Source organism: Rhipicephalus sanguineus, chromosome 3, assembly GCF_013339695.2.
Source record: "Rhipicephalus sanguineus isolate Rsan-2018 chromosome 3, BIME_Rsan_1.4, whole genome shotgun sequence".
In the NCBI taxonomy this organism is placed as follows: domain Eukaryota; kingdom Metazoa; phylum Arthropoda; class Arachnida; order Ixodida; family Ixodidae; genus Rhipicephalus; species Rhipicephalus sanguineus.
In genome coordinates, this window is record NC_051178.1 from 58,788,058 (window position 1) to 58,812,985 (window position 24,928).

Below are 24,928 nucleotides of genomic sequence, written 5' to 3' on the forward strand. Positions count from 1 at the left end.
CCCTTCCCGGTTGCGCTCGTAGGGTTAGGCTCGTGCAAACGTATATCCACAATATTAATATAATTTTGGCATCTTACAGCGAACCTGTATACCTCTACCCCCCAACGGTATCGTCTCCATAAAAAAGAAATGCGTGGGCAAAAAGTACGTGCCCTACAGCATACAGCATATAGCTGAGTAATATTTTCAATAAAGAAAGCCACAAAACAAGCATCAAAACCGCATGTTGGATGATTAGGCACCCGTAACAGCGTGACGTCAATACCCGTATAAAATATAAACGTAAGCGTAGGTTTGCGACAGCACAGTTTGTAACACTGGACGTGACGTCACTACATTATATATATTAGGGTTGTGTCAACACTTATCATTAGGGTTGTGTCAACACTTATCATTAGGGTTGTGTCAACACTAATAGAGAATAGGTTCGTTTCCGTTGTGGAACCATGGTTTCACAACAAACACGAATATCTCCTCTATAAGTTTACAGGGCGTTGCAAAGCTATGCAAACGTTTGCTGTTGGGTGTAGTACGTGTCTTCCTGGGCCTCTTTCGCACACTTTCTGTAATGGCATGTGATGCCGACAATGCCCACAATCATTTGTAATCGAATTCGTCGCGGAATCCTTCCTTTGCCAGATGTTAACTGGAAGTCAAGAGCGGAAGTGCGTACCCGGAAGTCACTTGTTACTCAGAGGTGACGTACCCGAAAGACAGCAGCAGAAGCCAGGCTTAGCTACACCAAAGCTTAGAAAAACCCCGGGATGTTCAACAAGAAAGCTTCGCCTTAAAACCACATAACGCTATTGATGTTTCCGAGTGAGCAGCACTGAGATTAACAGCGCGAAAAAATATTAGGCGCAGCCTCAACTGACTTGACGTCGCGAAGGCTGACTAAACGGCGGAGCTGGTGACACCAGTTTTAGCTTGGCCATTGCCAAACAGTTCAGAACGAGTGCGAGGCGAGCATTCCAGAACGAATGAGAGACCCAGCTTTTCCAGGATGGTTATGAGCCGGTCCTCCGCTCCCTCCATAGCTTCGCCTTTGCTTTCCTTCTCTCTATCCAGCTTCTCCCGCTCGCTACCAGGCTCCACTCGCTACCCTAGGCGTCCCTCTCACCCACTTAGCTTTACCCATTCTCTCCTTTTTCTCAGGCTTCGCTCTCGCAGATGGCTAGAAGTGCAGACAACGGACCCCCGGAGATTTACCTCGGCCTTAAATAGCTCTGTTTTTCAATATAATAAACGAAGGACGAAGCGAGGGGACAGAGACAGAGGGGACCTTCTCTGATATCTTTTTTTCGCGCTGTGAATTTCTGCGCAGTGGTTGCCGACTAATCCAAACCTTCCCGTTAACACGACTGCGCAGAACTATCGTCACGACCCACCTTCCGGTTCTTCGTGAGGCTCCTCTCGCCGGTCGAATCGGTCGCTCGAGGCGCGGCCGTGGCCACCGCCACCGCCGCCTCTTCCTCGCAGCTCGTCATGGTCGTCGCCAACCTCGGCGTGGATTCTGCGCACAGCTACTCTCCTCGGAGCTGCGATCGGAGACACGCCATTGGGATTATTCCTCATATACGTGCGACTGCTTTAAGCTGTATACAACATCCTGCTCTCTGCGAGCCGCCTCGAGCTGCGCACGTGTATGTTGCACAAACACTACGTATGTATGTATGTGTGTATGTATGTATGTATGTATGTATGTATGTATGTATGTATGTATGTATGTATGTATGTATGTATGTATGTATGTATGTATGTATGTATGTATGTATGTATGTATGTATGTATGTATGTATGTATGTATGTATGTATGTATGTATGTATGTATGTATGTATGTATGTATGTATGTTACAGCGCTGCACAAGCCGTCATTCACGGCCCCGCCCCGGCACTCGATCAAGTTTAGCCGCCGAAACCGGCGGCTGAGGCCCGGGTCCGGTCCGCACTCGAGAAATAATTTCACCTACCCGGCCCGGCCTGGCCCGACCACAGTTCGGGGCCAACTGAGGCCCAAGCCAGTAATCTAGGCGGTGTTTCCCGAGCACGGAATCGACAGCAAGGCGTTTTAAGCAGCAAATATGTACGCTTTGTTGGTGCATGCTTCACTAATAGTTATTCATTAGCATACGGTAATTACTTGCCTCGCACAAAAAAAAAGTGTTTTTTTTTCGAGATAACATATTTGTACGCACAACGTGCGTGGAACAATCTGAAAGGGGCCCTGCAGCACTTCTTCACCAAGGTTAGAAAACACTGCCGATCGGTACCCGAGGCTCCTGAGAACACAAGAGTCAAATATTATATCGCAGCACGCGGCCTGGAATTTACAATTATTTCTCAAAGTACGCTAGAAATCGTTCCCTCTTCTTTCTAAAAATGATGCCATATGCACAAATGATCGCGCCATATAATCGAATTTCAGGCCATTGGCGAATTTGAACACTGTGAGCTGCATAGTTACCGCGACCGCCGCGGGAGGCCGCCACGTACCCCCGCGCGCTAGCGTTCACACTGAAATTAAGCCGCGCGTTCGAAGAAGGACAAAAAGAAAAAGTGCTCAAGGCATGACGCGCGCGTGAAGTATCTTCGTTCCCCCGTGCCATCCCTCCCTGCTTAGCTTCCAGCGCGGAAGTCGGCACGAGAAAAGAGAGAGACATTTACAGCGTGCGACCAATCTGGTATGTATGTATGTATGTATGTATGTATGTATGTATGTATGTATGTATGTATGTATGTATGTATGTATGTATGTATGTATGTATGTATGTATGTATGTATGTATGTATGTATGTATGTATGTATGTATGTATGTATGTATGTAAAATTTTATACCGTCAGAGCACACTCAGACAATTCCCACCGAGAAAGGCAAAGAAATAAGACATACACGAGCGATTAACGTCATTTGAGCAAAAATATTTATTTTGTAAGGTAGGAAGACGTTGGAAAGAAACACAACATCAAAAAGAACCATTGCAACGCACAGGATTACGGGAGAGTCAATACATCGTTAAGCACAAGAACTTTGATAGAGCTAGGAACCGGCAAACTGGTACACGGAAATATTGCTCCCTTACTCTCCTCTCTCGTCGTGGCGTAGCAGGTTGAAGACGTGTCACATAGTCTAGAGTTTCAACCTCTCTTCCACCAAACCTAAAGTTATACGATCACAAACTTGTCTTAGAGGAGTAACGAAATACGAAATACCAAAATGTTCTCTTCTACTGTGGGTTATAAGGCAACAAGTGCAGAAACAAAATAACTGTAAAAGTGCTTTTTTTTTTCTTAAACATCAGGCGTTTAACGACTCAAAACCACGATATGATTATGAGAGACGCCGTAGTGGAGGGCTCCGGAAATTTCGACCACTTGGGGTTCTTTAACGTACACCTAAATCTAAGTACACGGGCCCCAAACATTTTCGTCTCGATAGAAAATGTAGCCGCCGCGGCAGGGATTCGATCCCGCGACCTTCGGGTCAGCAATCGAGCGCCATAACCACTAGACCATCGCGGCGGGGCCTGTAAATGTGCGGAAAGACACGAAAACACGACACTGTGTTCTTGCGTAAGCTATTTTTTTTTCGTGCTTCACTTTCTACTGATTCCCAGTAATCAGAGTTGCCAGTTCCGCTTATAACAACAAGACGACGAGATGGGCTAGTTGGTGAACATTCATGTTTAATGCGAAAGCTTTTCATGCGCACGAAAAATGAGGACAGAAGAACTGAGAATTTGACAGGACAGGTGGGCCTCTTGTTCGACTACGCATGTGCAATTGGTTCTATAGTGCTTTTAAATGTTAATTTGTTCGAAATAAACGCTGTCCTGTCAAACTCTTAGTTCTTCTGTCCTCGTTTTTCATGCGCTTAAAAAGCTTTTGCTTTAAACCGCTTATAATAAGCGGATTTGGGCTTCTTTTTCCGCCGAGTCACTTGTAGAATTTTCCAGTCGCTTGTCGCGTTTTTGGGGCTTATTTGCATTTTCCCAGCGAATATAGTTATTTCAGGAATCACCACGTTCATCAATAAGGCGTTTGTCGTTCACTAACAGCGCATTTGTCGATGAATTTCAGCAGCTGAGTGTTGAAGTCAAACATACGTTGGGGGAATCGACATGTAACGTTAATCATGCACTCGCAAACGTGCATTCAATCGAATGGACCAATCGATCAGCCTTGAAGACAATGTTAAAAATTAAATATCTGCTTTTCTTCATAGTTGCGCATATTTTTGCTCTACAAATTAATAGGTGACTTTTTTAAACTCCCCTTCGTATTTGAGTGACAGTTTTTTTATTTAATTAAAAATACTTTCAAGAGGGGGAAAACCTTTTTGGCTTGTTTGCTTGTTAGTTCGATAGCATCTGGCAACTCTGCGATTAACCCATAGATTCGCAGTGTCCTATGTGTAAAACGCTTCTTTGATGTGCTTTAAGAATCGCTACTTCTTTAGCTAAGACTAGAGCCACCTATACCGAATCAAACAGGTGTTATGACGTACACATTGTTTGCTCTCACTATTGCCACGTACGGACTGCTCTAGCTGGGCGAACGCGTACTCTGTACGTGAGACGCGACGGAGCGGAATAAAATTTAAGCTATGACCCTACCCTCTCTTTGCCTTCAAATTTTTTTTCTGCATTTTTGACCAGCTCATAGGAAATGAGACAAGCGATTCCCATTAAACAGCTTTGAAGAGTTACATGAAATACTATGCAAGAACTCCTGCATAGAACCGTGCGCGGGACATAGTGGGGGGAGGGGGTAATTTTTTTAACTATTTAATGCTCCGGTTACTGCGCCTTGCAACTACCTCAATGCTCCCTAAATGGCGGCCAATCGCAAGAGCGTCACACATATTTCGTCGTATTTGACATTGTTTTGCTTCGCTCTTTTCGTTACGCAAGTTATTGACGCTCAGTTATTGCCTTTGCTCTGCCGCTGAGCATGGGATACTGGAGCGACACCTCGTGAAACTGGCAGTACTTCGATGAATACCGATTGCAAAAGTGTTCATGCACTCAGGTATGTGCGCACGTTAGGGTAACACAGCTGGTCCAATGATCGGGAGTCGCTACTGCTGTCTGTCTCATGCACCATCTTTTGTTTAGAAATGTTCCACCTTAACATTCAGACGAGCTTAACTTAACTCGAGTCCATTGAACTTAGTGAAGTTGGGTGACCAGCGGAGCTGACGGGCGCCAGATCATCTATGGGAGTTGTCTAAGGGACGTGAAAGTGTACAGTTTTATTGTAATCTGCGGCTTTGCCCAGAACGCTGTTTTCGGGCGGCATCGCCATTGCGTCTTCTTTCCAACACTCTTCAGCCTCCTAAGCGGCCCCTTAAAAAGTACATGGCGAAATTCATGTTTCACATCAGATTCTTTGAAAGCCAGAATTTTCCTGATGTGTGCACTTCCCCATGTCGTCTTTACATGTCCTGCAGATAACACCGGATGACACTGAATTACATGATAAGGACTTAGAACAACGGTCAGCAGCCGCGGTCAGTTGCGAGAAGGCAACCGCTGTTCTTTTTGGTCTACACACGCAGCGATCCGCTGAAAACTAACGCGTAACAGCTCTGCTGTAAACAATTATTTTGTGGCGTGTTACTATACGGCATCCCTCACTGCCCTTGTCAAATATATATATCATCGACCTAGTACAAGCCTACTACACAGTCATGCACTATATTCACTCATGAATGCTGATAAAGAGTGTCAAATGAAATCTGTGCATACTATAGCTTATTTAAAGTAGTATGCACCTGTACTGGTGAGGACTGGCACGCAGTGGTAGAAAAATTAGTACCTAACGAGTAGTTCGTATGAAAGTTAAATCTCAGACCGGTCAGTCTAACACAAAAGCAATCGTATGCAGACGAATTAAAAAATGTGCGCCCCTTTAGCTTACTTTGTTATTAAACAATAGCCATCATCCCTTATTGTGGGTGACATTTTTTAAAAATAATTGGCCTTCCATATAATGATTGCCACCATGACTTAGACCATCAATTCATGGGTGGCTAGTGCTAAATAGAAAATGACGAAGGCAATGCAGAATTAGCTTGACCTTGATATTCCGACGTGATAGGAACAAGCGGAATGCTAGCGAAAAAAAATTGTAGCGACGAAAGCTTAGCGCGACTTTCGTTTGGGTAAACACATATAAGCTTGGAAGCCTACAAAATGTTTCCAGAGTGTGGAACATTGGCTATAGGCTTACGTATGGATAATGTAACGTATGTGCGACCAAAGTAACCGTGGCCTAAAGAACACGTGACGAAGAGAGCTCCTTGCATTCGACTAGTTGGCCAGGCGTTGCGAAAGCAACCGACGGAGCTGAAAAAAGGGTCGAAAGGCATAACACGCTGGCGCTGTTTCGTTCCGTTTTCAGCGTCGCAGAGAGTTTTAGCAGAGGCCATAACGCATAGTTGTCTCACTATGCAGGCACAAAAATGTACATAGGTGCTTGTTGGAGCGGCAGCTTAGAGGCAGCTTGAGTAGTCCGACTTTCCCGCTAAGTTTCACTGCAGCGTTCTTGCGCAAACTTGCACGCTCGCCATAAACCTGTTGCGTAAACTGTACATCCACGTCGCCCAAGAATTGACGAACTGATAAAGTTAGCCCGTCGCCGCTGATCCCGTGCGTGTCTTGAAAGCACCCCGCTTCTAAGAGGTGTCTTGGCCACGAAACATAAAACGTAAAACGCCGCAGCTGCAAGGCAAGAAGCTTACGCGCTGATCTGGAGTGGAAGAACATGACGACGCCCAGCAAGGCCGCGAGCCCCACCGCCGCGATGCAGAGCGCCTGTGCCACTTCGGGATTCCTGGCAACGACAAAACAATGTACACCAGGAGTATTCTTAGAAGACACCGAATCTTTGACAAACACATGCGTTAGATAACACAGGTGTAATCGCTAGGCTGCATTGCTAGCAAAAATAAATTGAAATACATAAATTGCTGATTGACACAGCAAACCGCATTGTGCTTTAGGACATTGCTATTTCCAATGTGTAGCCATTCCACTTGCAAAGCATATGATGCCCTCGGAAGAAATTATGAGAATGAAAAGTGCGATTGTTTCCTGGGAAAGAAGGACGATGCGTCAGTACGAACGCAAAAGCAGGTACACAAAAGCAGCACTCCCCCTCCTCCCCTCCCCCGTCATGTCCGCCACACACACGAGCGCCTGAGGGGATGTAATTTAATGAAAGTCATCGACCGCTCGTGATTCAAGAATGTATACACATTTATGTGGAGAAAAGATCACAAACTTTTTATGAAATGTAAAGGTCCTAACAATGTAGTTGGTGGAGGGAGAACATAAAATCTTTATCGTGCTTATTTATTGCTTTTTTAAGCGCTATATAAAAAAGGCTCAGGCAGAAAGACAAAATGTAGCGCACCGTACTGCAGAAGGCAACTGTTTTAAATTACACGAAATGCATGCATTTGCGAGAGCGGCAGAGGACAATCTAGCGAAAGAATAACAGCAGGCGTAAGCTTTCAAAAATAAGCAGTTGTTAATGTCCTCTTGAAAAATACCTTTTCCTGCTTCATTTGTCTGTTCGCGTATTGCTGTTCTCTGTGTTTTACTTAGCACACGGAGAAAATTAAAACAAATGCTTCGTAGTTCTAGGGAGCGGCAGTTTATTGCTCACACTATTTAAACGAAGGCATACACTAACTTTAAAAGACGATACAGCCGAGATACTTTATTTCGAGTGTCGCCCTGTGTTCTTCCGAGCGCAGTGATTGTTCAGGCTGAAAGGTTGAATGACTTCTTTGTTCCGCCGAAGAGCTCACGTTGTTTGTATTCCTCAGGCAATACCTTCTTTAGTACGACGCTAAGGGAGTAAGAAACAGTGCTTATTTTTCATCGAAAGGTCACCGACCTTTTCGGCACCCAAGCGTACGCGAGTATTGTACAGTACCGTTAGGACTAAGCTGTGTGCTTTTGTATTTTCGTCGCGTGTCATTATAGGACATTTGTTTTAAACGAACATTCAATATCCGAGTCCTGTTGATTGAGTAATACATTCGTGTCATGTTTTCTTACCGCACTATAAAGCCCACCTGACGTTCAAGAAACATTTTCAGGGGGGCTTAGTCTTTGATGTCGTCGTGTCCTTAATGCTCCCAGGTCGTTGAACTGACGTAAATCGGCTAGTCAGTACAAAGTGCCGCGAAACATTACTAATCGTCATGAGGACTGCATGGCCCCCTAATGAATAAGCATGTGAACGCATACTCTTCTAATTACTCTAATGTTCCGCGAAATAAAGAAATGCTGCAGGCTTACCCTTTCAGGTCTGCAAGAAATAACAGATAAATATAAAATCCGCTGTGCGCACCAAGAAAACTCGCCGTACAGTATTTTTTCATAAGTTTTTCCTTCATAATTGCGTGTTTTCCAATATAGGATATTTAGGTCAAAACTAGTTTGTTCAAGATTTTATTTAGGCGGGGAAAGCTGATGCTGACGCCATAGTGACACTCTTCATTGGTTAAATGCCATTCACAGGTAATTCTTTGCAATAAATATCAGGGAAGTACAAAACACCGTATTTACGATTTAACTGGCTGTCGCGAGCAATAAAGCTGAACAATCTGTCACCATTGTCCTTGATGTCGAGCTGTGTTCGTGTTTTCTTTTTTTTTACGTATTATGCGCCTGCAGTGCTTGTGCAAAACGCCTGAAATATCGCGGTGTGAAACAATCAAAATTGTAACATTACTAATTTTATTAGTGAGCAGAAATGAGGCAACTACATTGTTTGTAGCAGGAGGGTAGTCGGGCGCACCTTTGGAACCTTGACCATGTCTTTGCTCCCGACGATGCCCATGTCCATGCTTACGCTCGTCGCTTCCACCTGCGTATTTTAAAGACGTCTGTTCTTGCCACGGCTTTCATGTCACAGCTTTTCTGAGGACGGCGTGGTCGCACAATGATTCAACTAATGCTCTCACACTAAACATTTCTACGCGTACGTGAGTCGTAGCGTGCCTTAAGCTTCGTCGCTCTATCTGTAAAAGCGTGTCTAAATCAAAGAAAGAATCGAAAACAATAGGACGGATTTTGTCACGCATTATTTTTTCTTGCGGTTTAATCATATATTGGCCAGTTCAAGTGTTTATGTTCCATGGTTTGTTGAAGTATTTATGTTCCATAGATTTTTGACGTATTATTTAACTATTGGCCAAGAGATCGAGCGGAGTCGCCGCCTGGCGGCTACTGGCTGAAGCGCGCCTAGTGTGGATTGCTCCCTGCGTCGTCTGCTAGCCACGTCGCGTTTGCATGTGCGGGGACGTCCTGCACGTTCTCAAAGGGCGGTTTGTTCTGTTATGTTAGCGCGATTTTAACTGCTCGTACGTATACCTACCATGGTGTACAGAAGCAAGTGGGCTTGCCCGGCTGCATGCGCATTGTAATAAGATCAGTGAGTGCGACTATCGAGAGGGCTGTGTATTGGTGTCGTACCCTTCGTTCGCCAGAATCATTTCAGTGTTGGTGCCGCTTTCTGGTTCAAGCACATCCTAAAGTGCGCTTGGCATAGCCCAAAACATGAGGAGCATTAAATAGTGTGTGAAGGCACCGTTTTAGCGACTCGTTGGTAAACAAAGACGAGGCTCTAGGCCATGCACTTTCGCGTTGTTGTTAGGTGTATAACTGCAACACTGTAGTTCATCGGCTATGCAATGAGCTTTAGTCGTGCTTAAGATGTCCTTTTATTGTACGGTTGTGGTCCCGCTACAGCGAAATATTTCTATCAAGTGAAGTCTGACACTTCGGTACTGAAACTGTCCCCTAAAAAAAAACAGACAATGGAATGACACGACAGTGATAAAACGGAGTTGCCGCGCGCAATTTTAACTTGGGGCGAAATTTATGCAAAACCACCTGTGTGCTTAGATTTAGATACGCTTTGAAGAACCCAAATGCTCAATATCCCGACGGCGTGCCTTACTTTGCTGTCTTATAATTTCACGCAAAACCTCATCCTTTTATTTTTTACATTATCTTGAGCGTTTGTGTGGAGTTACCGGACATTAGTTAAAAAAAAAAAGAAAAGGCATTTATTCCATAAAATAACCGGACCTTTGTTGCATCACTGTGGTGCACATAATCAGTCGATGAAAGCTCTGTGCTAAAGTCTTACCTTTTTATTCTGTTACTGGAGCAAGAACAAGAGCGTACGCGTTTCTCCGTGGCGCTAAAGCGCTGTCAAGCACGTAGCTTTCCTGAATAAACTTATCAACTGTCCTACATTTCATGGAGAACTGAACAATAAAAAAAAATGCGTATGCGTATTCGCGCGAACAGTGCTATTGAACTCATTGCACAGGAATATGGGCTGGTAAACAAATGAACAAGAAGTAAACACTTCTTAAGTAAACAAGTAGTTCAGTCGTGCTACAGCAGTGCGTAGTACACAGAACACTAAGCTAAACACGTACAGAGAAAACAACAAAAAACGTCGTATATCGTTCATCGGCAGATTGCGCTTCTCTTACTAGTAATAGTAACGTTGGATGATCTTTGTGCATCGATTCAACAATGAAGAGCGTATATATTACCAGTAAGCTGCAATCAACGCATTTTATTCGCCGACAATCGGCTCAAACCGCTCACAACGGAGCGCCGCTGTGTGCATTTGTATACGCGCCGCCGACGGCCTCTCCACATTACCGCGGCGACGGGGCTGCCACCTATAGGTCGATCTCGCGGCCAATAACTTATAGGAATGGAAATCATGCCAGAATTTCCCAAAGCGGCCCTCGCCCATTAAGATGTGCGTATGCAGTGTTGAAATGGCAGCAAAAGCAAAAAACAACAACGCCTTTGCCTATGTCGTGCCTACGACGCTATCAGGATCGAGCGGATAACTTCTTTGCGCTAGTGGTTCCAAGCAACAATGCTGACCAAACATGTTAACTGCAATATACAACGAGTTCATTGCACAATAGACGAAAAAAAAATACGCTTAGCAAGTCTACCTGGCCACCGCTTTTTTTCATAAGATCGGTAAAACACCAGTAAAAGAAAATGTAATAGCAATGACCGTTCGACGAGAGGTAATTTGCTTCTGGTAAAGCATAAGCTCCTTCCCCGTAGCGCAAAGAAAGGATTACAGCATGCCTTGTTCTGACTTCAAAAAAAACAAAACAAAAAAAAACGTCAATGATTGCCGAAGGGAGTAACCGTTGACGTCATTCCCAAGAATTTATGTGTTCTCAACTTTACAGCGCTTGACGGCACTAATAAAGTTTTGGCCTGATTACGTTAGCACTTGCTGGTATAAGTTGTCTAGGTCTTTACGCATTTGTTTAGTGAACTCGTTGTGCGGATGGCAAAAAGAAAACAACGAAACAGAGAGAAACAGAGGGAGAGAGGGAGGAATAAAAATATAACTCACTGTTTTTAACATCGTCAAGGGGCATTGGCAATCGCCAAACCACAGTGTGGTCTTGCATAGCTCAGAGAATGTTATCAGCGCATTAACATAATAATCTTACGTGATTACACTTATGAGTTCGCTGAAGTTTTCCCTTCACTTCTGCCATAAATAAGAAAGCACCACAATTGGAAACGAAAGGAAGAAAAAAAAAATCAGAAACTTACTGCTGGTGTCGCGCTCTGAAAATAAAAAAATGAGCATGCCAGTGTGAGCAACTCAGAACGGATAGCTTGAGAACATTACGCTTAGAAACTGCGCATAGAAGTCTTCTGAACAATAATAAGCAAACCACGGTGAAATGGGATGTTCTGCATAATTTAAGAATGTCAAGTTCCACGGAAAGAAACCAAGAGACAATAAAGCCAAGGAAGGTATGGGGGGGGGGCATTATTTGTAGTCTTTAACTGTCGAGTAGTAATTATGATATAAATGTAAAACAATTAAAGTGGACGAAAAGGCAACACGTCGCCGGTAGGCACCGAACCTACAACCTTCGAAAAACGCGTCCGACACTCTACCAATTAACATATGGCGGTGGCAGTCGTCCCGTACACTTCATTGGGTATTTCTTTGCGCATAAATGCGGTAGTGTTAACAATTTTGTTGATGGCGAGTGTGGAAGACTACCTTTCTAGCTCGCGTCGCGCAGGAGGTGGTCTTTTTACGAGCTCGCAGCTCACCAATAAACCCTCGCATGCCACCTGGAGGCATCAACGCCACCATGGCTACGAGCGGCGCTGGCTAACACTCCCAGTATTACACGCCTAGGAATATCCAATAAAGCGGACGGGGGGACGACCACAGCGGCAGCTCAATTGTAGAGCATCGGACGCATTTGGGAAGGTTGTAGGTTCGGTCCCTACCGGCGACAAGTTGTTTTTCTGTCCACTTTAATTTATCCCCATTTATGTCATAATTACCTACGCCACAGTTGTTGGCTTCATTGTCTGTTTCATCAGACTGTGTCAAAGAAATAAAACGAGCCCTTGATCCATTTCCCTCGGAAGGTAGCAAAAGATGGGAGAATTCATCCCCCGCGACAGATGCTCCTTTGAAGAAACAGGCTTCAAAGTCAGCTTACTGATGACCCGGCAGAAGGGCAATTTCCAACTTCAGAAAAGGCGGCTGCCCCTCCATCCCCCCACCTGTCGCCTCCGTTGCAACATCGATGCGGAATGTTTTGAGTCCCATCTACTTGAAATACACTTCTGAACCCTCTGCCAACATCAGCTACGTCTACCTTATACATTCAGTAGAATAAAGGTTTGTGTAAGAACTACTTTGCTATCGTCCACATGCACACTTTTGGAAAATTCAGGCTTGCTTACACAGTACACAACGTGAGCTCTGTGGGCTTCGTGGGCCCAGTTAGCCTTTTTGCACGAAGCATCCCACCTGTGACGGGGTATTTGCAAGCAGCATGCAACAACCGTTTTCTTCAAGAGCGAGGCTTGAAAGGACAATTTCTTGTTGATTTAGTTTCGCATAAAACGGGATGCTTTTGTGTTTACGAGGTCAACAAGAGACGCTTGAGAGCAAATGTTAGAACCCCGCGTCACTCCACTGCTTTCGCAGACTGCGACCGCTTCTACTTGTAGGTTTCTCACTCGGCGTCAATATGACAAATTTCCACGCATTTGGTAACGTATCTTTTGAAACGGAACAACCAAAAGCGATGTGCCTAAATTGTATATAAGACTTCCCGTTGCACGCACGGTGTTGTAGCCCTTACGTTGGTATTGGCAGTTTGAATGACGTGCTACCGAAGTCGGTCCGAAGCATACACCATATTTTACTTCGAAAACTACAGCGCAAACGAGAACTAGTAAATGCATGCAGGCTACGGAGAGCAACCCTGTGAATTTCATTATCTGCCTTCCAGCACGTTTTCGCTCCTACGGTCAGCATTGGATCATGCAGGATGTGTACTAGTAATCCCACCTTTAATTATATAATCTAAAACACGGACAGCTGTTCTCATGTAAATTGTACTCGACGGCACAATTGCATAAATATTTCCATCACCGGTAAAATCAAAACCAAGCTGGCTTTCCCGCGCAGGGACTATACTTGTGGGGAAGCAAACTTTCTAGTTTCGTGGCGACTACCTGTAGCTGCAATAGAAAACACCTAGAAGGTAAGAATATGCAGCCAAGCATAGATGTAGCGCCGGTGGTGAACGAAGAAGTGGAGTGATCTTACGTTGCGTTATGATCGTTGTCAGTTAGCGGTAGAAACTAATGGATCCACGCGTTGTTTATTAGGTTTTTGTCTCGTTTTAACAGGGCGAAGCCATTGACTGTACCCACTGACGCATGTAAACTAAGTTGTCTCAAATTACTACGTCAATTCTTACGGTGCTAGTGCATCGAGTATAGCTCTAGCAATACAAAACAAGCAGCGGCCATGATGTTAGCCCCGCCATTGCGAAATCCCTCAATGGCTGGTGTGAAATAACTACCCTCAACGTGGCCAGGAGATTTATGCGTAATAATCATTAGCCTAGTAACAAAACATGTGTGGTCTCAAAAAAGCTAGCGTCACGAGAGCGCTAAACAAGATGGCATCTGGATGAGCGAGTGTAAGAGGCAGGCGGGTAGCCATAAATTTTTTTCGATGGGGGCGAGGGAAGGGGGGGGGGGACTTCAACCACCCTTTATACATGGCCGTGCGTGTGTTTTATTCAATCCTGGTTACGCCAGCGGTAAGAGGTGAAAGAATAAGACTGATGAGCGCAGCCGTGTACTACTAGTTTTCATTGCCGTCTGGGCCTTCGGATCCTGTGCTCAGGGCGCTCGTACCACTCGTGCGTGATCAAGACACCAGCGTAGACGTCAAGGTCCAGTACAACATCCTCTAACTCGGGCAAGAGATGCGACAATGTCGCTGGCACCTTCTGAACACCACCGTGATCGACTCAAAACCACGTTGTCGGATGCTAAGGCCGTTGCAACGACGGCAGCTCGTGCAGAAACCGACATTATCCGCAATCTTGACAACCGATTCGAAATCCCCAAACCCTATGAATCATAGAGGCTGTAGACTAACATGAAGCGGGCGTCTCTCATAATCATATCGTGGTTTTGGGACGTTAAACCCCAGATATTATTATTAACATGAAGCGAACATTTGTGTTTTCTCTGCCTATTGTGACCATGCATCGCTGCGGTTTTCAAGTTGTGTATCATACAATCATCCTTCGTATAAACATTGCATTCATTGGGATTTATTTATGTGCCCCTTATTCTGGACCCGCACATGCACATTTTTTTTCGTCACAGTTTGGAGGGAACTTGGCGTTACGCCTGCACCCTTCACAAGTGAACATTCCGTGCTGCCGCTCCATTCACTATTTCACCGTGCTGTACATCCGAAACTCAGCAAATCCGTTAAAATCCAACACGTGGGCCCTAAGAAGAGTCCGCCAATCGACGTGCCTACATGCCCGTCTGAAATGCTTTTCCGTTCTCAGAATCGGCCTGATAATTGTTTCGGCATCTCACCTCAATCTCTTCGGCTTCAACTTTGCTCGACTGCTGTGGACAAGGCTTAATGTTAGTCTACAGCCTCTATGATTCATAGGGTTTGGGGATTTCGAATCGGTTGTCAAGATTGCGGATAATGTCGGTTTCTGCACGAGCTGCCGTCCCAGTAATCCTAGACAGGCTCCCGTTGTTGGAACATATTATGTGGAGGGAAAGGTCTGACTGAACCATAAGGCAGCTATCGCTCCTTCTTCTATTTTTCTCCCCGCTGAGGTGGGCTGCAGGTGGCCAGGCAATCTGTAAACTTTGGAAATGGTGCCGACGTCCTAGCGTGGCTGGAACGTTCATATAATTGCTATCGCAAAGTGTACGCTATATGCAATCTATATCACTCTATGCAGAGTCGTTCCAAACAAGCATTTTGCTTCGTCGTACCATAACACGATCCAACTGGTCCTGATAAATGACCCGTCAGAAACGTTAATCTTGTCGAGCCCTATGCAAATTAGCGAGACGAGATGGCAGCTGGCACATAACCCTGCAGGTGCGACGACGAAAATCGGACTAATTAAAAGACAGCGAAAAAAAAAAACATGTTTTACAAGCTCAAGGTAATAACGTAGTTTGCGGGGAAGTTTTAGGCTTAGAGCGGTAAGGTAATTGATTTTACGCATTTGCCTTACAGCCGCCGTAGTAAGGAACTACGAGTACACTTGGAATGAATTTGGTAATATGGAACATACAACTTGACTGAAGGAATAAGCAGCAAAAGAAACACGAAACAAACGGACCTTTTCACCCATCTAGCGCACACGCAAGACAAGGATCGAGTGGCAACTGACGAAGACAGGCGCTAACTTCCAGGATATTTAAGGCGAGAGCCTTAAATGCCTCATCCAACGCGAAAATCTACCGTTGGCGTCGGCATCCGGCTTCGTCGGGGACGACACGAGTGATGCAAAATAATAATCGAATGATGACGTCATCGTGGGACGTCACGTGACGTAACATCACATGATTATGTCATCACATGACGTGGTAGCTTGGGCAAAGGTGGGCCGATCACGGAATCCGTGCAAAACCAGGTGAGATGCCTCCGATCGTGGAGGCCGTGCAAAACCAGGTTAGGTGCAGAAGGCTTTCGGAGGGTAGCGGGGCAGGATCAATACGTCGACTGAGGAGAAAAAGAAGACGGCTTTCGCCTTCGAGTCGTCTTAGGTGAATGCGTAAGGGACCCTGTGAGTTCTTTTTTAAAAGCGTCACTCTTATGACTGTCGGGTTGAGAAAAGTCTGCGCAACAGCATTTGTCAAATTTTACAACGGATACTGTGAACAGTGCAAAGTAAAAGCCGGCTAAACACTATAAGATTAGGAGATTATTTGTACTGCCCCTTTCCATCGAGTCATTCATGGCTTGTGATTAAGGTAGTATATTTCTTCTTTCGTTAAAATCAACCAATGGCGCACTCATGCACGTGTTCCCCAATTCAGCTATAATCGCTGCTTCTATTATTTCTCCTTGTCACTTGCTTGCCACTCATTGCTATAACGTAGCATTGCGAGTACTGGGGCTTCCACCCTAAGTTTTTGCAGTGGAGGCTAAGATGGCCCCTATCGCCGTTTCGTACACTTCTGGCGTGCTCCCGCAACCTGTCTTTGGCACATCGACCTGTCAGGCCGATGCACTTTTTTTCCCGCACGTTAACGGTGGCGTATACGCCACATTGCTGGTGCACTCAACAAACTTATGTTTGTGCGAGCTTCCTTGGATTTCCGGTACCTGGCTTTGCACAGACTAGAAATCCTGTTTGGCGCTGTGAACACGATTTTGACGTTAGTGGTGCTACCAATCATCTTCAGCGTGCGCCATACATGGTGTATGTATAAACGAGAGGTCGCGGGAGCACGCCGATAATGTGCGAACAAGCAACTGACACGAGAAATAACAGAAGCCGCGAATATCGTTAGACTGGGGGCACGTGCGCAAGTGCACCGTCGGTTGATTTAAGGAAAAAAAAAGCGTTCACAAGTGAGTAGCGGAGGACCGGCCACGCTTGATTACTTCATCGCGAACTCGGTCATCGATTCTTATTTTCCTGAAGATAGTCGCGAAGTTACAAATTGCATGCAGTGCTCGGCATCGTTCGAGTTAAAAGTTTTGTTTCTTCTTTCCCATGCGACATTTTTTATCTTGTTGCCAGAGGTGACAAGAAGAGCAGGAGAGGAGGTTTTCGCGTTCCTATTGGCGGAGCCGAGTCACGTGGTAGCGTTCGTGCCGTCTCCACGAAGACACGAGCGTGAACGTCTTGTGCACTGCCTGCGGCGCCTCTTGATATCTTGACTTGAGCTGTATCCTTGGTTGTATCGGCGCCGTGACACTTGCTAGGATCCACCGTATTGCGTTGTGGACCAACGTTTCTAGAATTGCTGCGGACGGCGATGCGTGCGGCGTCTTACACGATATTCCTGGTGCGGCTAGTGCTGCTGCCGAAGTTCCTTTCGGGTGGTGCTGTGTTAAGTAACCTGAAGAGTCGAGTGCAAGAACGCGGCTGCTTTACGTTGAGTGGTTTGCGCGCATTAACGATTTGGAGGACGTCGGGAGTGCAATTTTCAATGCCTAGAATGAAAGAGTCGACGGTGTTGCTGCCGGCAGATTTGTAAACACAGCGCTTCTTTGGCCTTGCGCGATTGCTGCTAGAGAGAATCGATAGCATTGTGGAGTAAGCTACATGATGAGAATTCAACGACGTATGAGTGAGCTGAAAACCACACAATACGAAGAGAGTAGCACTTGTTTATAAGCTGTGGAAGTGTGCTCTGCTTTTTTTTTTTTCAAAGCCAACGCGGCTTCAGATGTGAGAAGTTTCTATCGTGATAGTATGGCATTCGCAACTGCTCTAAAAGAAAACGGGATCTATGGTGTTCACCGTCACAACCATATGAGGCACATGTACACGTGTACCTCATATAAACATCTTCAACAAAGGCTCCCTGGGTGCTGCCATTAACTGGGCTGTGAGAAATATGCGTGACATATTAGTGACGTCAGCGTGCGCAGCTTGTAACGCGACAGCGTTAAAGAGCTCGTTTCGCAGGAATTACGGTGTCGGCGGCGGCGTCCATGGTTGTGAGCGGAAAATCGCTGTTTTCCGTGAGCGAACATCTGAGATACACGCAATAAATAAATAAATAAATAAATAAATAAATAAATAAATAAATAAATAAATAAATAAATAAATAAATAATACAAAATCGTCGGTCCGAGTGATAATCGAAGCCGGACTTCTGCGTGGCAAGCAGGTGCTCTACCATGGAGCCACACACGCACTCTTTTTTTATTATTTATAGCCACACACGCACTTTTTTTCTTCCATGGTATATTCAACATCTTGAAACTGCTTCGTAAAAAACGCTATAAGAATATTATGTAGTAGTAGGAGTTTCACTAACGCATGTAGTATTGCGTGGCAGAATTGTAGAATTGCACCAGGCGTCAAAAAATCTGAATTGCGCTGCGAGTGGCTGGCTTAAAGCTGCCCACCCATTACAAAGTGTGCAATTTTGCAGGCTCGCGTTGTGCCTTACGGACACGTACTGGGTACTTCCCTAATTTGGGAAAGGAATAATTATAGCGTAGTGGGCACTTCGCAAGTGTGCTTGCTGTGGCATTATAGGATAGTTTGAAACGGCCAATGTTACGCGCACAGGTGTTCCTTTCCTAGGTGCACGGTTGAAGGAGATGCTCACGCGGCCCGATTAGGGTATCGCGTTCTACTCTTGAAGGCGAAGCTCAAGTGTCCTCCAAGTTTTTAACATGAGAGTGTTTTATGCCGGGGTCCACCAAGACTTCAATGACGTCTTTCCGTCACGAAAATGACGTCGAAAAAAATGCGCACGATCAAATGGCAAAGAAAAGAAAGTTCCATCAATGGGAGTCGAACCCACAACCTCTCAGTCCGCGACAAAAAATGCCGGGCACGCTATCCACTGCGCCACAGTCACACTCTCTGGAGGCTTTACAAACGCGCCTTTTATATCTCACACTTTCCTCTCGCAGTAATCTTGGTCGGCGGGGTGGTGTCATCGTCTGGGAGCGGTAAAGTAAAGTAATGAAAAATGAGCTCCTGCAACGCGTCGTTACTACGCGTGCGTCCCATTCGGCGCGTTTTCAATAGAAATGCAAGTTTGTGAATGCCTTAACACACCGCCAGGTGCCGACCTCAGCGCAAGTCTCGGCCTCGCTCATAGCATCCATCCATATTAAACATAGCTCTCCGATACGCGCCTGCGTCACCTGGCTGTAAAACCGCGTTCCCCGCTTACGCTCGCCCGAGAAAAAAATTTCATTGGCTTAGCTCGGCTATATACCAGGATATACGTAGCGTCAGCAAAGGTTCAGCTGATTATTCTTAGCTTTCCAGATTGTCTAGGATTATTAGCCTTCTTCTGTTCATTCTTCGTACGCTGAACCGCTAATTGCCAGGCAACTACTTCGGGATCCGATGAGATAAGCTTCTCGGCTCTTCTGCGCCGTCGAGAAGCATTTGCACTCTCCTTCTCCATGGCGTTACCCACCTGCAAACGCTAGTCAGAGGCGCTATCAAGCGGCCCCAGCGCAGTGTCAGACGGCGACTGCACAGCGAAGGTGAATAGCTGCTCGCGCGCCGGCGCCACTGTGCCTATGGCTACGCCGTCACTCCTCTCGAATGCGGCGCCGACCAGCAGCGGCGAGCCGCGCGCGCGGCGGTGGCGGAGTCTGCGCGCGCGCCAGCGCCAGCGTGTCTGCCACGCCTACGACGCCACGCCTCCCGAACGTGCAGACCAGCAGCGGCGAGCCGCGCGTGGCGGTGTCGGAGAGCGAGTGAGATGCCAGCTCTGGTGACCCAGCTGTGTGACATCACTGATCCTCGCGCATGCGCAGCACGGCTCATGACCCTCCACGCGAAATCGGCTCCGGCTAGGCAAGTGTAGCTAACGCTACAAAAATCGTGGCCGGGCTAGAGGGCGCGTTGCCCTTCCCTCTAGTAGAGTTACCGCATATGCTACCTTTAGGTAGCAGAGTTGCGCATCTGTCTTCCAAACGCCGCTAGCAATCATGCATTGCGGAGAAGCTGACGCTCGGGCCAATTTTTGTATTTATCGACGCCGCCACTGCAGCGAACTGAATTAACACTAGTCATCGACAGCCAATGTTTATCGCCGGCCTGCGACACCCGACAGTTTAATCGGCGACACGGCATAGGCATGTCGCCTGCAAAAACGGAGTGCGACTTCACCGCATAGCTGTGGTTGCTAGCCGGACCTATGCGCAACTCTGCTACCTAAAGGTCTAGTCCCACCGTGGTGCTCAATATCTCTTTAACATGCGGCGGGACGCCGCTTGCCCAAGTTCTGCGTCCATTCAGCGACACTCTTCTTGCTGTCACACAACTTTCTCTGGTTACGCTCTTTAACTACTACAGCTACTACAAAGGTTTGCTTAATCATTGATCATGGACGTTAGTCGTCGGGATGGAGATGTCCTACCAAGAGCCAACGTGGGTGCATCCACGTTAAACGGCGGTACAGCTGCCAAACAGTAATAGACACTGTGCAAGCTCTTCTATATCAATGTACTGTAAACATTCAACTACTTCTGTAAAGACACGTTTTACTTTCGTGTTATACCGATCCCTATAATGGAGGGAGCAACCATGTTTTTTAGGGGCGAAGCTCCTTAAGGCGGCACCCGTTCGTCCCTCGTCGTGCTCGTAGTAGTGAGTAACAAGTCTTACCCTTTGACCTCCAAGGTGGTGCCGGTGGGAGATTTCTCCTGTGCGTTGTTGAACAATAAAAAATTCGCAGCGTGCGCGTTAACTAAAAGCCGAATTCTTCTGTCTCTGTAGAAGTGTAAGTGTTAGCTAAAAGCCGACTTCTTCTGTCTCTCATTCCCATTAGCAGCCATTGTTTACCTCCAAGGTAGTGCCTGGTGAGATTTCTCCTGTGCGTGATTAAACAATAAAAATTTTGTTCAAAACGCCGTTGATTGATGAAATAAACCAACGAAAGACGCCAGATGTTTTGTAAAAACAAAACGAAAGAACGCCAGATGTTTCTAAAGCAAAACGAAAAAGACGCCAGCTGCTTAACGAAAGACGCAAGGTGTTTTCTAAAGCAATGGTTTTCTAAACAATGAAAATTCACAGCGTACATGTAAAATTAAAGTGAGCTGCAAGTCGTCATAACTCATCGAACCTTTAGTACAAACGCGCCCGATCTCACATCGGTGATGATGTACTGGGCAGAATTCACGGAAGATTCACGGTTTACCGATGAACCTCCGCAGCTTCGCCCACTCATCATCATTCACTCCGTGGATATGCTGTGATTTTTGAAGGAAGATGGCGCAGCAAAAAAAAAACGCAGGCAAAAAAAAATGCAAGGGAAGACACACAGCGCTGCACTCACAAATTTTTTTTTTTTTGTACTCCCGTGCCACATTACTGCAATGACGTGCTCCCCTTCTCCATTGAAAAGGTCGATATGAAGGCCTAAACATTGCATCTCATTGTGATGGAAAATGGACCGGGACAAGAAAAAATGTTAACGACGTCATCTCATGCATGCAAGCATATGCGTGTCACGACAGGACATTCCACGCCAAAAATGCCGTTCATATAACGACGTACATGTTTCCACGTGCATGGTATCTCCAGTTATGTCATGCATATCCAATTATATACACAGATAAAACACTACGGCGGTATTATGACAGCAGCCGCAGTGGCAGCTTTGCGGCTACAGGGTTTTTTGCTGCTAAGCTCCAGTACGCCGGTTCGGTACTCCAGCACGACGGCTGGGCTTCGATTACACTTAAATGCACTAACACCCGTTTACTTAGATTCGGTGGGTGTTAAAGGGCCCCAGGTGGTCACATTCAACCTGCAGTCTCCAATTACGGCATGCCTCAATCAAATCGTGGTTTTGACACGTAAGTACTTAAGCATTATAACCAGAGCTGTGCAAGAGCATAGATGGATAGCTCAAGTGTATCCGAAGCATGTGTAAATAATTCTAATTATCCCATCTAGACATGGTAAGAGTTAAAACCCTCGTCTGTACACCATAAAAATAAATGAAAAATTCGGCGAAAACAAACAACATGCTGACCACGTTACGTTTAGCATCGGTGCAAACTCCTTGTATCCCCTTCTTCAGCACTTTTTCACGTAGGGTGTGGACGCGTAAATAACCTAGCTAACAGTTACTTTCTGAAAAGCTTTCGAAGAGTAAAGTTAAATTTCGTGGCTTGCACGTTACATAACATGCAGTAGTGTGGTACGCAGGACTAATTTTCACTAAATATCATTATTTTACGTGCACCTAGGTAGCATTTCACTGCCGTTCTTGCATTTTGCCCTCATCGAAATGAAGCAGCTCAGGCCGGAATCAAACCATCATCATCTTGCTTTGCAGTACAATGTCATATATACGCTATGCCACCACGTAGAGTCGCCGTGAGCAACACAGATGAGAGTAGTCGTTGTTGAGATCAAAATGCTACACGTCTTCCATTCGCCCACTTCATCGCACTGGCGCGTTTCTTTCGCCGCAGAAAAGCAAGCTTTTCTTCACCATTGGTTCACCTAACAAGACAGGGAATTCCGCTACAAGAGCCATTGGTTCAACACAACAAAGCTGCAGGCGGTAAAAAAATCAACGTCACAGTTTCGCCGCAACGGCGAAGTAATGATGCTGCAGCAACGAATTCTAATGCTACGCGAAATAAGGTTAGCAGCTAGCTCCTTTAGGTTCCGACACGACTTAACTCTACAAAATGGTGGCGAAAGGGAATACAGCCGATCCAGCAGATCCAGCGAGTGTAGCTTTTTTCTTGCTGGATGTGGCTTCAACACGAAGTAAGCTGTGGGAGCAGATCACTCAAGAAGCTGTTAGCCATCTACTGATCACCTCAAGAGAGATACGGCGCACGGCCGCCAGGTTACCCCTCCGTGTGAGTCAAAGTAGAGTTTCTGTATATGCTACCTGTAGGTAGCAGAGTTGCGCATCTGTGTTCGAACACCGCTAGCAACCATGCATTGCGGAGAAGCTGCCACTTGGGCCAATTTTTTTTTATTTCTCGACGCCGCCGCTGCAGCGAAATGAATTAACACTAGCCATCGATAGCCAATGTTTATCGCCGGTCTTCGACACTCCAGACAGGTTAATCGGCGACCCGGTAGGCATGTCGCCTGCAACAACGAAGTGCGACTTCACCGCATAGCTGTGGTTGCTAGCCGGACCTATGCGCAACTCTGCTACCTAAAGGTAGCATATACAGTGACTCTAAGTCAAAGCATTTCCAGCTGGCGGCAAATCGATGTTTCCGGGATACGGCTAATCCAGTGTGCCTGAGCATGAAGTGCTTCCTGCTGACCATTCTAACAGTGTGCGGCTATGATGTGGAGTATATTATTAGGCCTCTCATTGCTCTTCTCATCGCCATACTTCAGCACCCAGCGCATACACAAAGACCGAGTATCAACCGACGAAGACCACCGATTATGCAACGGACAAAGAAGTGGAATGCGAACATTTCCAAACATACGTAATTTCAAGATCACCTTACGTTTTATGTAGGCAATATTAAGTTTCCCTAATAAGTGCAACGCGTCCGCGCGACTCATGTGTGCGTTAAACGGCACACTCGAACGACAAGGTCAAAGTAATTTAATACAGCAAGACTGCTTTGGGAGCGCTCGTTCATAATTCTTCAAACGCACAGCGCGAACAAAACAGGACAGGAAGAAGGAACACGTAACGACATCACAGGCGCTGAGTAACAACTCATTAATCATTTGATCGTCTGTATACCATGGTGTCTTGACCTTCCTTTATTGTTACCTGCATGTACCGCGGCTTTCCATCCCTGAGAAATGTATGGGTAAGGGGGGGGGGGGCTTTGTCAGGCAGTTGCATCTGCCTTTAGCCCCTTCATCCCAGACAATGACTGTGTGAATAAAGTTCAAATTCAAATTAATAACACTATATGATTTAGTGTCATGCTCTTTCATGCGCTGCCTTTAGCGTTAGCTAAACAGACGGTCGATTGGTGGTGAAATTGTGATGCTGTAATAGATTCACAGTGTAGGGGAGTCGCAGCTTTTGATGCGGCGTCCTCTCCCCATCCCGCGATGTCACATGCGACGGGAAAGCGGTTTGGTCGGTGCCGAATAAGAGCATTTCATATCATGAATGGCGTCAACACACATCTTGGACCAAAGAGAAAGCGTTCTTAAGCAAGATATGTTGTATAAACGCGGGAATGCATGCGCCAATAATGTTCTTACGTGCATAGCTGCCACGATCGAACTATTTGCATACCGTCGTTATCAGAGGCCGAATTTTGAGGCAATAAAAAAGTGCGTTTAAGACGCCAAAAACAGGCAGACAAAACAACATTTTAGGCCTCAAACATCGCAAATATAGGCACAATAAATGTTTACATAAATGCAAAAAAAATTCTAACGAGGACATGCGCGACCTGTATCTGCGGCAGGGAAACAAAAAATGTTATTGTGTAAGTTGATGCATGCGCCAACAGTTGAACATGGCCGTGCAATTGTTCCTTGTCGCGCACCGTACGCAGAACACTGTCTCTCCTTTCGTTCTGTAGCATGGTGAGTCAAGTGTCCACTGTCGAATCAACACTCCTGAGTGCCTTTCTTTTCGGCATGACTGAGAAGGGAAGATCAAGAGCAGGTAGCCAGACTGCCAAAAGACCACAAGGGAGGGATGCCTCCTAATGGACGGGTCAAATCATCTATAACCAATTTCTCCCCTGGCGGTGAACACCTTAAAATGCCAATTACAAACAAAACAAAAGCCGCGTGTACAACACATTTTTCTTTCTTCTCTTGCTCTTCACTTTGCCCTGACGCTCTTAGCGGTGTCACATTCGTCAACCGCTCTCGCCATGTCGGCGCGGCGGCGT

At 46.0% G+C, this 24,928-nt stretch overlaps 1 protein-coding gene across 1 annotated transcript in view; it reads right to left on the reverse strand.

The window, feature by feature from the left end:
* Nucleotides 1–24,928, reverse strand: part of LOC119384941 (uncharacterized) — a 47,841-nt gene that overhangs the window by 9,218 nt on the left and 13,695 nt on the right. The window contains exon 2 of the mRNA XM_037652556.2: nt 1,389–1,538. Coding sequence (XP_037508484.2) covers nt 1,389–1,538 — 150 coding nt within the window. The remainder of the gene's footprint in view (nt 1–1,388; nt 1,539–24,928) is intronic.